The sequence below is a fragment of the Chelonoidis abingdonii genome, chromosome 5 (genome assembly GCF_003597395.2).
Source record: "Chelonoidis abingdonii isolate Lonesome George chromosome 5, CheloAbing_2.0, whole genome shotgun sequence".
NCBI lineage: Eukaryota > Metazoa > Chordata > Testudines > Testudinidae > Chelonoidis > Chelonoidis abingdonii.
In genome coordinates, this window is record NC_133773.1 from 49,386,097 (window position 1) to 49,401,413 (window position 15,317).

The 15,317-nt window shown below is 43.3% G+C and overlaps 1 protein-coding gene across 1 annotated transcript in view; it reads left to right on the plus strand.

Annotated features, from left to right (window-relative positions):
* The first annotated feature begins 6,315 nt into the window (after positions 1–6,315).
* Positions 6,316–15,317, plus strand: part of PCDH10 (protocadherin 10) — a 45,482-nt gene continuing 36,480 nt past the window's right edge. The window contains 4 exon segments of the mRNA XM_032765125.2: positions 6,316–11,238; positions 11,241–11,774; positions 13,543–13,601; positions 14,210–14,316. Of these exon segments, the coding sequence (XP_032621016.2) occupies positions 9,178–11,238; positions 11,241–11,774; positions 13,543–13,601; positions 14,210–14,316 (2,761 nt within the window). The 5' untranslated portion in view covers positions 6,316–9,177.

The window sequence follows — 15,317 nt, forward strand, 5'->3', positions numbered from 1 at the left end:
AGATTCCTGTGGCACCTCATAGACTAACAGATGTATTGGAGCATGAGCTTTCGTGGGTGAATAACCACTTCATCAGATGCACGTAATGAAAATTTCCTGAATCTTTTGTGATCTTTGTTGTATAGCAACCATGCCTAAATTCAGCTTGCCTGGGTGACAAGATAGACTGGAATGCCCCAGGGGATTGTCTGTGATTCCATGGTAAGACTGTTACAGTGCTTCAGGAGTTCACATTTGTTCCTGGGTTGGTGAAATCTAATTATAGAACATACCAACAGTTTGGGATGTGTGCCCTGCATTTTGACCATCTGCCCTCAGGATGGCACTCATGGGCATGAACTACATCAGCAGAGTGACAATGACTATCGAGTTTGAGAAACTCAATTTTTCAGTGCCCTGTTTCAGGCCTCTGGAAGTTTGGAGCACTAACTCTTTGAAAATAAGACTTTTTAAAGGTGTCTCTAGTTGGGTACACAAAAACTGAGGCAGCCATAAACATTAATCACTTTAGAAAACCTTGGACAGCCTGTCTATTTTGATAAACATTGTAAAAGTGTCATTTGGCTGTCCAGAGAATGAGACATAATGGACATGATCTGGATTCTGCTATCCTTACTCACATTGAGTAGTACCTGACTGCTTGAGTAGTCTCACTGAAATCAGTTCAACTGTTTAGTGAGTAAGGTGTTATTCAGTGTCAAAAGGTATGAAAGAATCTGACCTTAAGGAAACAGCAAAGCACCTTTATTTGTGGGGACATCAGTGTTGCAGTCTTTACTCAGAGGAAACTCCCAAGGCCTTCTAGAGAGGTCCTAGAGTGTTTAATTCTTCACACAGGTCAGAGTACTATTTGTATTTCTGCACTATTAAAATAGGTGCATACAGTCATAAATACAGTGATGAGTTGTTATTATCACCAGGAGTCCTCCAGACTGTTAGCAGAAAGAGGTTGATTAACATGACATCTCCAAATTCCTGCTTATTCTTGCAACCCCACCACAGATGCACATCTCTGACATTGTTTGGAAAGCCAACAGAGACTGTCTTGATCCCTGGTGACCGCAACAAGAACTTTGGTGGATGCTATATTGATCAGACTCTGGGGCTGTTCCTCGGACAAATACTAAAGCAAACAGTTTCTATTGATTAGCCAAATGGTCTAGCCCAGTGGTTCTCAAACAGGGGTATGCATACCTCTGGGGGTATGCGTATCCTTGGGGGTACACAGAGATCTTCCATGGGTTACATCTACTCATCAAGATATTTGCCTAGTTTTACAGCAGGCTACATAAAAAGCACTAGTGAAGTCAGTACAAATTAATTTTTCATACAATTACTTGTTTATACTACTCTATATAATACACACTTAAATGTAAGTAAAATATTTATATTCCAATTGATTTATTTTATAATTACATGGAAAAAATGAGAAAGTAAGCAATTTTATAGTAATAGTGTGCTGTGAAACTTTCTTTGTATTTTTATGTCTGATTTTGTAAGCAAGTACTTTTTAAGTGAATTGAAACTTGGAGCATGCAAGACAAATCAGACTCCTGGAAGGGGTACAGTAATCTGGAAAGGTTGAGAACCACTGGTCTAACCTTCCTGTTTTGTCCGATCAATCACAATAAAGATAGAACTCACTGTGGGAGTGGTGGAGGTGGTGGCAGTGAACCTTTCTCCGCTCACATCAATATCTTTAATCAGGCCTTTCAGTTAATTTCTGAAACTGTTCTGTATCAGCGTCAGTGACTGAAGTAGGATTTTCAGTCTAAGGCCCCATCAGAAAAACCCACATATCTTCCCATTAGCAAAGCCGAAGGTTTTGTTTTGTTGATAGTGTCTTGTAAATCTTATTTACAATCTTAATCCCAACATTGATTTCAGTAATCTTTCCTGCACTAAGAATGGATATTAATTCTCTTAAAGCAGGACCTGGGTGGGTTTTGAAAATCCAAATAATTAAAATTAAGACAAATAATAACACTTCATATATCCTTTAAGAGTTAAAAACTCCATAAGTTATTTTAATGGCACAAAGAATGCCACAATATTCACCAGCCTGAAGACCATGGGTGCTGTTTAAAGCAATTTACTAAGGGCCAGATCCTGTCATCCTTACTAATGTTCAGTAGTATTTTACTTTATGAGTTGTTCCACTGATACTGCTCATAGAATAAGATACTACTCAATAAGAATAAAGACATCAGAATCTGGATTGAAGATCTTAGGAGCATGCTACTTTCGGTAGACTATATGATGCACTGTCAAGCAGATAACTAAGGTTTCTGGGTCTAAGCAGGTCTCAAATCTTGGCAGGACCAAGCACTGTACCACAAAGTTTCTTTTGTCGCTTCTTCAGTCTCAGAGAAGGAAATGATCAATGTTTAAATATGAACATACAGCAAATTTTTCCCCATTAAGAAAATCTGTGAAATCTTGTAAATACCTTTGCAAATGGAGGTTTATGGAACATTATGATGAACCCAGAACATTGATTAGCAGCCATATATTCTTCTTCCATGGATTGCTGTTGAAAAGTGATCACAATGTTTAAGAGATCCTTTCCCAAATCCAAAACCTTGAATAAGGCAGAGGGGAGGGAAACAAAAACTAGTTTCTGGAGGGAAAGGAGGGAAATGATGATCCAAAATGAGCAGTTTTGGAGGTGAGGAGAGATCACTTGCTAATTTTCCACCCCAATCTGAAGGATGGATTTATAAGCTTTAAGACATTAATTTACAGTTCTAAATTGCAGGGTGGAGCAAAAGGCGGCTCTGAAAAAGATTAGTCTCCATTTGGTGAAGTAAATGGCAGCTGAAAAGATGATACATGGTAAAGCTGTATGGATATATAAGAGAGAAGGTGGGTGATGATGACCCCCTTGTGTCTCTAACATGGCAAAAAGAATCTGTTTTTTCACTTCAGCAGGTGGGTATTGTAGATTGAGAGCGCCAGAAGAGTACCCAGAAGTCACCTACTACAGGACAGCTCCAACAAAGAAAATAACAGAATGCCACTAGCCATCACCTACAGCCCCCAACTAAAACCTCTCCAGCGCAACATCAAAGATCTACAACCTATCCTTAAAGATGATCCCTCACTCTCACAGATCTTGGGAGACAGGCCAGTCCTCGCTTATAGACAGCCTCCCAACTGAAGCAAATACTCACCAGCAACTGCACACCATACAACATAAACAGTAACCCAGGAACCTATCATTGCAACAAAGCCTGATGCCAGCTCTGTCCACATATCTATTCAAGTGACACCATCATAGGACCTAATCACATCAGCCACTCCATCAGGGGCTCATTCACCTGCACATCTACCAACGTGATATATGCCATCATGTGCCAGCAATGCCCTTCTGCCATGTACATTGGCCAAACCGGACAGTCTCTACGCAAAAGAATAAATGGACACAAAATCTGACATCAGGAATCATAACATTCAAAAACCAATGTGGAGAACAACTTCAACCTCTCTAACCACTCAGTGACAGACTTGAAGGTGGCAATTTTGCAACAAAAAAACTTCAAAAACAGACTCCAAAGAGAGACTGCTGAACTCGAATTAATATGCAAATTAGATACAATTAACTCAGGCTTAAACAGAGACTGGGAATGGCTGTGTATGTTAAGTTCTCCTCACACCTTCTATGGGTCAACTTAATTATCACTTCAAAAGGTTTTTTTTCCTCCTGCTGATGATAGTTCATCTCAATTGATTAGACTCTTCCTGTTGGTATGCATACTTCCACCTTTTCATGTTCTCTGTATGTACAAATATCTCCTGTCTGTGTGTTCCATTCTATGCATACGAAGAAGTGAGCTGTAGTTCAGGAAAGCTCATGCTGAAATAAATTTGTTAGTCTCTAAGGTGCCACAAGTACTCCTGTTCTTTTTGCGGATACAGACTAACAGGGCTGCTACTCTGAAACCAAACATGGCAAAGGTGACAGCCACCTGCTGGGCTCAATTTTCCTCAGTTTCTTTGACAAATAAATAAATAAATAAATAAATAAATAAATAAATACAACTATAAACCTCTTTTTGTGCGGGCTCAAAAGGCATGCCCAGTTTAAAGATACCTCAGGAGTTCTTATTAATCAATACCCCCTACCGAAAAGAGTGATGTTCGGCATCAGAACTGAAACAGTATTATTAGAAAATGATATAGTGTGCGTTAGGATGTATAATTCATGTTGCCTTCATTTGCTCAGACCAGAGTAAAAATCCATAAATCATTTTCTTGTTCATGTATTGCCTAAGTGCAATTTGTCATTTTGCATTAGAGGGTTGCTTCAGATCATCAGCACTTTTAATTCACTGGTTAGAGTTTAACAAAACACCAGCCCTGCTTGACAACTGAGACTACATAGGAAGGAAGCACTATAGTATGTAGCTTAAACAAAATGGAGAGGTGTGTTTGATTTACAAACATGGAGATAACGCACTTATGTGCTACAACTCTGGCACTGTCCTGAGCTGAGAAAAAGAAAACTGATCTGTTTGTTCTCAGAGGTTCTCAAAGTATTATATACTTGACAACCACAGTGTTTATGTGAGCAGGCTTCTTTGCTTAACCTAGCAGCTCCAGTGTATTTTTAATGTTGGCTGTATGAGAATTCTTCTCACTTGAATATATCCTGGGTGTCAATAGACAGATTAGTCATATTACTTTAAAATATTTATTTATGCTCCACTACTGAAAACAAACACATGCAATGTTCACCTAGAAGCAATGAGCTTGCTTTTCTTAATGAAATGCAGTTTCCTTGGTTTTGGTCGTCATTGGTTGTTTAATCACACAAAGCGGGCCATCTTTAACTTTTGAGAGTCCCTGTTTATTGTTACATCTGGACTTACTGCTTTCACTCAATTACTTTAAAAAAATCGCCTTTCTCGATTCTGAGTACTGAGCTCCGGCACACTGCAATAATAAGAGGCTTTAGATTAGAAACAGATTGCTTTCAAGTCATGTTAAATCACTGCAAATAGTCATATATCTAGACGTAAGTTAACGAAGTGGCTCCCTTACAAAGGAAAATAGGATAGAAATTCCGGGTTTTTTTAAGTTTGTTATTACACAGGTAATTACTGCATTTTAAAGAATGAGGAATGACTGCATTTTAAAGAAAAAATAAACAAAGGGGAAGAAAAATAAACAAATGATCCAACTCCAAAATAAATAGCCTCAGTCATTAAATCATTTTATTATAGAAAAAACAACTAAATCCAAGAGCCAAACTGTGCTCCTAAAACTTTCGTTTGTAACGGAGTGAGAGGTGGGGGAGAGAATTGTTAGTGTAGGGTCGACTTCCCGCTGTGTGAGCACTGGTGTGTAACTTTAATGGTTCACCCCCTTTCTAGGTTGCTGCTCTGCCGTAATTACTGCTCCCGTGGAGAGGCAGCACTGTGTTTGTTACATTGCACTTCAAAGCAGCCGTTATTACAACAACAAAGCCATTTGTTTATGTAATCCCTGTAAATTAAGAGCTGTGGACGCTGCCTGTGAAGGAAAATCAACAGAGCAAAGCGAATACATTAAACCTTAAAGTTGGTGATAAATGCAAAGGAATGCAAAATAAGATCCCAGCTCAGGGCGGGTGGAAAGGGAATTTCATGCGAGATGAAGTATGCTTGGGTCAACATCTGGATGTTTGCTAGATAAAAAATCCATTAAAATTCCCTAACTGCAGCTGCATGCAGAGCTTTGAACATTTTGGATTACTGCTCCTGCAAGCGAATAGAAAAAGGAGCATATGAATAACCAACAATTGAGTAACTGATGTACTGAATATAAACAGCTATTGAGATAAATAAATAAAAGCATCTTACATCACAGTTTCATCCTTTGGAGACACTGGGGAAATCCGAGAGGAGAGGAAAAATGAAGCCAGCGTCCTGCACAGAAATGCCTCTAATGAAATCACATCTTGCCTGCAGTGTGCAACTTTAACCGCTAGGAGGAGCCTGCTACCTACAATTGCAAAGCAAATCCACTCATCCCTTCAGCTACTACATCTGTATAAAACTTAAAGTGTTATAGTTGATGCAGTGATTATTTACAACCAGATCCGTCCATCTATTGTATATCCCTCTCTCTTTAAGATTTCCAGGTCTCAATGAGTTGCCGGCGCTTGCGTGAAACTCAACTTCCATTCCCAGATTGTCTGAAACAGAGATTTAACAATCTGCATTGTCATTCAGATGCTTTATTTTAGAGAAATGCATACAAAAAAACAGAGACTTTTTTTTAATGCACCAAAATTTCGAGGAATCAGCTAAAGCCCCTTCAAGTTACGTGTCCTTCCTTTCGGATTCTAGGAGTAAAAACAGAAGGAAGGAAAGGGGGTTGGGGGAGAGACAAGGATGATATATTGATCCGATGGCTGTATTCATATTCAAATACGCCATAATCTCCTTTTCATTGATCCACAGGTTCTTTTATAAACTGTCTCTCCATTCTCAGCTCCAGACATCACGCTGAAATCATTTTAGCTGCAGCGGCTTTAGCTTGGCTTTGCGGGTTGTAAATTTACTGCAGCTGGAAAAGGATTAGCCATTTTTTTCTGGTAACCCAGCTTTAACTGCTAAAAGATAGGACCCATTCACATGAAAGAAGAGAAGGGAGGAAGAGGAGAAGACCAGACAGCAATGAATGAACAGATAGAAAGATAAATACAAACATTTATAAATACACAGAGGATTTTTAGAAATGAACCGGTATCGAAATGTAATTTCCTCTATTTCCACAATAGAAAAATGCATCTGAACAGACAGCTGGTTGAAATGTATCAAAGGAAGCCATCCTTCCACTGTTTTACTAGTTATGATCAAAGATGTGATCACCAATCGCTGATCTTACAAGAAGTCTCTCTGCCTAATATTTGGTGTTCCTTATAAACAACAACCAAATAGCATTTAGCAAAAAGTGAAATTTATGAACATTTCATCCTAATTGTACCAGGTTTAGAAAGTTATATAAATGGAACTTCAATTTAATATATCACCAGGTATATTATATGGAACACTAACGTGTCCACAGTTTAGATATATGAACACTTGTATCAAAACTAATCTATAAATCTTAACTAGATGGTTTACATTTAATGTAGACACATACATACATATCTCTAAAATGTGTGTTACCTATGGACTTTAAATGCAAAACCTATTTATATCAATGCAGAAATTGTCATTGACCTTACTTATCACGGTCTTCTACGTCTATTGTCCTTCCACTACTGGGGTGGCAGGGGGAGAGAGAGAAGGCATTTCGTGTGCTGGTGTTGTACAAGGCGCAGGACTATCCCATGTGTGATCCTGAAGGGTACTAGTTTAAGTTGCAAAATAGTATTTCAGCAAAGAATACAAAAATGGATATTGTGTACAGTTGCGATAATGAAACAGCTACTAAATAGCATTTATCAAAGTGCTTTCCATGTCAGGAAACTTGAAACAACAGTAAACACCGATAAAAGAATGGTCCTTTGTATCCTGAGCATTTTAGTAAATAGTACTTTTCATCAGCAAACTTCTATTGACTCTTCCCATCTAATCTCCTTCTTCTCACACACAAACTAATTTCAGATCAAGCGTTGTTGACATTTATTCCACTCTGTCACACAAACGATCATATTCTGCTTTGATTTACATCATGTACCATCTCTTCCACTTCAGACAGTGAAGCTGCAGAGGGTGTAAATCAGGCCAGAATTTGGCCCAAATGCATGACGGTGTTAATTAGGTGAACTAGGAAAAAGTGTAGGCGTTTGATGGAAACTTGTACTGTCTCATTTGTCAACTGAACTAATTATTTAAGGCAGCCCAGAGTAAAACAAGGCACAAGTTTCCCTTGTTTATTTTTAAAAAAATGTTTGTTTTACCATTGAACCAGATATAGAGCTGGCCAAATAGGAAAAAAAAAGTCAGTAGCTGATGGAAATTCCTCCTCCACGGGGAAAACTGGTTATTATTGTCGTCTTGGTTTGCATTGATGACGATAGGTGATCTCCGTATTCAGTAACTGCAGCAGGGGAATAGTAACTTTCCGAGGCAGAGATTCCCTAGTAAGCGCTTCGGGAGCTGCAGGGTTATTCTCTCTCTCTGTCTCCCTGTGGCATGCACACAGACCAACTAGAGCTCTGGATTCTCCCCCCCTTTCTCCCCTGTGATGCAGCCTGCTTGACGTGCCCTGGACCCAATGAGCTGTCGCCCTTGTGGGTGTTGCTACACATTCATTGGTTGGCAGGAGCAGGGCGCTGCGCAAAAACAGAAAAGCCGAGTGCTCGGAGCTCAGAAACTGCCAGTAGAGATCACAGGAACTGGAGCCGGGACAGGAGGAGACCTGCAGCGAGAGAGACAACGGCAGAGTGAGAGAGGGTGAGAAGAAAAAGCATCAAGAGAAGAAAGACTGATCAGCACAACAATAACGAGCAAAATGATGGTCATCATCATAACAATGGCAATAAAAGAAGAGACTATAAATAAAGGAAAGAATATATAAAATACCAATAATTATTATTATAATAAAGGAGAAAAATCCCAGAGAAATTCAGGGAATGAAAGTTTTGGGCGGCAAATCTGTTCTCTGCCTTTTTGATATCAGATCTTTCTGCTGGTTATATATATATATATATTTCATTTTTTTCCTGCTTTTTTGCATCTGAACAGGGCATGTGCAGCGGTTCAGCCAGCAGCATCTATCCCTCCTGCTCCCATCAGGAAGGCAAACTGAGGACAATCTTGAAATATAAAAATTTCCTCCTTTGGATTTGCTGCTGCCTCCACTGCCGCTGCAGCGGTGCAGTGCCAAGACTCTCGGAATAAATAAGAGCGGGCTACTGTGTATACTGTGCGTATATCTATCTCCATACAGCTCTAGGTATTATTAGTTGGTCATTTATTTCGAAGATCACAGATGAGGTGGGGACGCCTATCTTCTTCGGTTGATCAGCGTGTGAAATAATCATAAAAGGAGCGAAATGGGGGAGGAAAAAATCCTAATATGAAGCAGAAAGAATAATAATTAAACAAACCCTAGATCTAAATCCCACAGAGATCCCCCTCCCTCCACGCACGCACACTGCCCTCAGTATTTTGAGAGGAGGAGGTGGTGGTTTCTAAAGGAGGAACTGGTGTTGGAGGGGATCTCTTTCCCCATTTGGAGATGATTGTGCTATTCCTCCTTGCCTTACTCTGGATGGTGGAGGGAGCCCTTTCTCAGCTTCACTACACGGTGCAAGAGGAGCAGGAGCATGGCACGTTCGTGGGGAATATCGCCGAGGACCTGGGCTTGGACATTACAAAACTTTCGGCTCGCCGCTTTCAGACGGTACCCAACTCTCGGAGCCCTTACCTAGAGCTCAACCTGGAGACTGGGGTGCTGTACGTGAATGAGAAGATCGACCGGGAGCAGATCTGCAAGCAGAACCCTCCCTCCTGCCAGCTGCACCTGGAGGTCTTTTTGGAGAACCCCCTCGAGCTGTTCCGGGTGGAGATCGAGGTGCTGGACATCAATGACAATCCGCCCTCCTTCCCGGAGCCCGACCTGACAGTGGAGATCTCCGAGAGCGCCACGCCGGGCACCCGCTTCCCACTGGAGAGCGCCTTCGACCCGGACGTGGGCACCAACTCGCTGCGCACCTACGAGATCACCCCCAACAGCTACTTCTCGCTGGACGTGCAGACCCAGGGCGATGGCAACCGCTTCGCCGAGCTGGTCCTGGACAAGCCCCTGGACCGCGAGCAGCAGGCGGTGCACCGCTACGTGCTGACCGCGGTGGACGGGGGCCAACCCCAGCAGCGCACCGGCACCGCCCTGCTCACCATCAGGGTGCTGGACTCCAATGACAACGTGCCCGCCTTCGAGCAGCCCGTCTACACCGTGTCCTTGCCAGAGAACTCGCCGCCGGGTACCCTGGTGCTGCAGCTCAACGCCAGCGACCCGGACGAGGGCCAGAACGGCGAGGTCATCTACTCTTTCAGCAGCCACATCTCGGCGCGGGCCCGGGAGCTCTTCGGCATCTCGCCGCGCACCGGGCGGCTGGAGGTGAGCGGCGAGCTGGACTACGAGGAGAGCAGCGTGTACCAGGTGTACGTGCAAGCCAAGGACCTGGGCCCCAACGCCGTGCCCGCCCACTGCAAGGTGCTGGTGCGGGTGCTGGACGCCAACGACAACCCACCCGAGATCAGCTTCTCCACCGTCAAGGAGGCGGTGAGCGAGGCGGCCTCGCCGGGCACGGTGGTGGCGCTGTTCAGCGTCTCGGACCGGGACTCGGAGGAGAACGGGCAGGTGCAGTGCGAGCTGCTGCAGAGCGACGCGCCCTTCCGCCTCAAGAGCTCCTTCAAGAACTACTACACCATCGTCACCGAGGGGCCGCTGGACCGCGAGCAGCCGGGCGGCGACGCCTACACCCTCACGGTGGTGGCGCGGGACATGGGCGAGCCGGCGCTGAGCACCAGCAAGTCCATCCAGGTGCGGGTGAGCGACGTGAACGACAACGCGCCGCGCTTCAGCCAGCCCCTCTACCAGGTCTATGTGAGCGAGAACAACGTGCCGGGCGCCTACATCTACGCCGTGAGCGCCACCGACCGGGACCAGGGCGCCAACGCCCAGCTCGCCTACTCCATCCTGGAGAGCCAGATCCAGGGCATGTCCGTCTTCACCTACGTCTCCATCAACGCCGAGAACGGCTTCCTCTACGCCCTGCGCTCCTTCGACTACGAGCAGCTCAAGGAGTTCAGCTTCCAGGTGGAGGCGCGCGACGCGGGCGAGGAGCCCCAGCCCCTGGCCGGCAACGCCACCGTCAGCATCATCGTGGTGGACCAGAACGACAACGCGCCCGCCATCGTCAGCCCCTTGCCCGGCCGCAACGGCACCCCGGCCCGGGAGGTGCTGCCGCGCAGCGCCGAGCCCGGCTACCTGGTGAGCCGAGTGGCTGCGGTGGACGCGGACGACGGGGAGAACGCGCGCCTCACCTACAGCATCGCGCGGGGCAACGAGGCCAGCCTCTTCCGCATGGACTGGCGCACCGGGGAGCTGCGCACCGCGCGCAAAGTGCCGGCCAAGCGCGACCCCCAGCGACCCTTCGAGCTGGTGATCGAGGTGCGGGACCACGGGCAGCCGCCGCTCTCCTCCACCGCCGCCATCCAGGTGGTGCTGGTGGACAGCGCTGTGGAGCGCCAGGGAGGCAGCGGCCTGGGTGCGGGGGGCGGCGGCGGGGGTGAGGGGCGGGAGGGGAGCATCGCCCCAGCCGCTCCGGGGGCGAGACCTCGCTGGACCTGACCCTCATCCTGATCATCGCCCTGGGCTCCGTGTCGTTCATTTTCCTGCTGGCCATGATCGTGCTGGCCGTGCGCTGCCAGAAGGAGAAGAAGCTCAACATTTACACGTGCCTGGCCAGCGACTGCTGCCTGGGCAGCTGCTGTTGTTGCTGCCCCTGCTGCAGCCGCCAGGCCCGGGCCCGCAAGAAGAAGCTGAGCAAGTCGGACATCATGCTGGTGCAGAGCTCCAACGTACCCAGTAACCCGGCCCAGGTCCCCGTGGAGGAATCGGGCAGCTTCGGATCCCACCATCACAACCAGAACTACTGCTACCAGGTCTGCCTCACTCCGGAGTCAGCCAAGACCGACCTGATGTTCCTAAAGCCCTGCAGCCCATCTCGGAGCACTGACACTGAGCACAACCCCTGCGGGGCCATAGTGACAGGTTACACGGACCAGCAGCCAGACATCATCTCCAATGGCAGCATATTGTCCAACGAGGTAAGGTTGAAAGGAAATTGTAACACTCTCCAACCCCTCCTTATCTAGTCCCTCAGCTGTGCACGTTCATTATATGTGCATGCCTCCCTGTGCTGCTTTGCTTGTTTGTTATTATTTTACAGTTTTGGCAACGAAAAATGAACTTGCTTTTGGTTTCTTAGGTACTCTGATGCCCCTGATTCTCACTCTCGCTAGAGTTTGCAGGTCTCAGCCACTTCTGATTTTCTCTTGTCTTGTCAGTGTTACTGTCAAGCTGCACTACAGTCTTTTTCCCAACCCCATCTTTGCTTTCAGTAAGTCTCTTGAAGCTGCTACCCTTCGTTTCCCCATGAAGAATGTCGCTTTTCTTTGCCCCTCCTTCATAATAGCCTCTTATCCTCATGCTTTTTTGATCATAAATATTTGCATGGTTTTAATCACCTGTCAACAAGAGAGCCTGACTGACACTGCATAATAGTTCTAGCTGTGATATTCCTTAAAGTGAGTCTGTTGCTTCTTTTCATTTGAAGCATCAGTTGTGCACTGGACAGCATTTCAGAAACTGTTGCATCCAAACTCCCACACCATGTGAATATGAGTGAAGCTTGCTAGTGTTTCTGCATTAAAATAACATGATGATGTACTAGTTTCTAATCTTATTTTAACTGTGTGCTGTTTTCTGGACATTGGTCCTGGCAAAATCACTGCAATTGGCATTAATGAAATTACCCGCAGAATGAATTCAGAGTTTTCCTAATGCAAAAAAGTAAAGCATATATATTTCTTTTTAGAAATCTTTGCATGTACAATTAATGCTGTGGGTAATCCCTCTGGAGTTTGTGAACATCTTTATAGTTGGCAGGAGCTTTAATTAATGTGAAAATTGGTGTTCATTAATTGACTTTTTTGACTCTGCCTTAACAGTTCTTTTGTATACTGAAGGAGAACTTGGAGATAAAACATCACAAAGAATTTTCATGAAAGCATACATCAAGGCTTAACGTTCTTTCTCACCCATTAAATATGTTGTCTATTTTGTACTATCTATTGCGTAAAGAATTTCTGTGAAAGCATATATCAAGACTTAACATTCTCCAATTAATCATTTTATCTGTTGTATTTTAACTAATGTGTGCATCAGTACATTATGATGATGTACCACTGAAAAAAACTGCAATATTCCTTAATACTGATTTGCTGAGTACTTCAAGGCCAGTTAAGATATTGAGTTATATTTTGTTTATTTTTTTTTAAATCTTTCAGCAAGATTTTAAATGTTAGCCTTTAGTGTAGACCCTACATCAGATGTTTGTAAAGACGTGGCTTCTGGTGCCTTTTGAGGGCAACAGGATATCCCATATTTCTTTTCAGGAGTCTATCTGTCTGATGATTACTCTCCCTTTTTCTCATACAGGAGATTTAAAAAATACACTCAGGGGCAGATTGAGACCGCCTGACCCACAGTGTATGGTACTTTACACCACAGGTAGCCCCATTGATTTCAGTGTAATTAACTTACAATTGTGGCATAAGATACTATTCATCATGATTAAGCGGTTCAGAAGTTGGCCTTAAATAACTGAGCAAACCCCTTGTTTATTGATCTATAATGCCATTTGCATGAGTAAGGCTGTTGGGATTTGGCCCCTTAAATGTAAGGAAAGAATTATTTATGGCCTACCTACAGCTGTACCTTTGTGATGAGTGTTCCTGGCTGTATGTGTGTGCCTTCTGATGTTGTTGGTTGTAGAAACGTTGAGTTAAAATAAATTCCAATTATTTTTTCTAGACAAAACATCAGCGTGCAGAACTCAGTTATCTAGTTGAGAGACCCCGTCGGGTAAATAGGTATGAACTTCTTATTCTTGTTTTCTTAATGTAGAAATATATCCAAGTTGTATTTTAGCAAGTGTGAGTGGGGATGCAGAAATGCATTTACTTCAGATGTAAAATAATATCTAAGCAACCAACATGTATTTAAAATTATGAATTTATTTATATCTACCATTAAATAAAATAAGCAGCGCCACGTAAACATCTCTGAACTATAGCTTTTGTGAATCTGTTTTAAGTCATCTGAAAAGAGAGCAAATTCTCATTCTGTACTTGTCTAAAATGTGCTTTAAATACTTATGAGTCCATCTGTAGATTCTGACAGATAATATTGATTTATCTGAGTGTAAATTTAGCCTTCCAGCTTAAGCAAATGCTACCAATTATTTATAACAACTACATGCAACCGAGCAGTGTAATAATGGCTACTGTCTATTTCAGTTGAATTAATAATGCCAGAAAACACAAGTTTTGTGTATGATGGACAGATTGATTCTGCAGAAATAGTGTTGCAGAGAGGTGTCCTGGATGAATGCAGCACCATGTGTGGCCATGTGATGGCAGAAGAATGTTTTATGAGTCTCTCTTCATGTTTATTCTAATAAAATTTTTGATGTTTCTAGTTCTGCATTCCAGGAAGCAGACATAGTAAGCTCTAAGGACAGTGGTCATGGAGACAGCGAGCAAGGAGACAGTGATCATGATGCCACTAATCGAGGTCAATCCTCTGGTAAGTCCAATAAGGGAATCTAAATATTTGATCTTTTGATAAGAGCCAGAAAGGGCAATTATGGGGTTATAAATAATATAACATGAGTGTTTATAGGTACAGCATATGTATATAATGTATGGATGGATGAATTTATGGTCAACTTAATGGTATACTGAGATAGTCAAGAGATTGTTTCTCAACCATGACTAGATTTTGAGAAGTATAGCTATTTTCTGCATGTTGTTCTGTATCCATGGTTCTTCCTGCACATTAAAGTAAAGCTTTTGGTATATCTTTATAGCAGACCACAGATTTTTCAACAGCCAATTTGAGGGATTTCAGAGCATTAGGCAACTTTGGTTAGTAGTGACTTTAGCTGGTGTGGTAGTGTGAAACATAGTGGGAGTTCCCAAGGGAAAGACTGAACTTTCTGACTGATTGACAGCCAGATTGTGAGGATTTTTGCCGGGATTGGTGGAGACATTTAGAGTTCTTTGAATATGTAATGAGTTATACTTTCAGACTTTCTGAGGCTTGATTTGTAGTTCGAATAAAGTCACTATATAATATAGTGATGTCCTTGTTAATGAGTACAAGGTATACAGTGGTGATCCCTTCAATCTTAATAAAAGAAAAAAGGTTTAAAAATACTATCATATCATGATTTAAGGGAGATAGATGTGTTTAAACAGTGGAATTATTTCTTCTTGTATGTTGTTCTCCCTTTGCTCTCATATTAGTGTAAATTCTTTTTGAAAGATAGGCTCTGTGTATTTGTCTGTAACACACAGACACAGACACAGACACACACACACACACACACACACACACACACACACACTACACTACACTCAGCTAATAATTCAGGTGAACACAATGACCAGTGGTGTGGGAACCTCAGATCAGTTATAACTTATTTCTCCTTCTTCTGCCCAGGCATTTGCTGAAAGTGTTCTATGAAAGCTGATTCCATACTCCCTCATTTCCCTCCTCTTATCCCCGTCTCACTGATCTCAGAA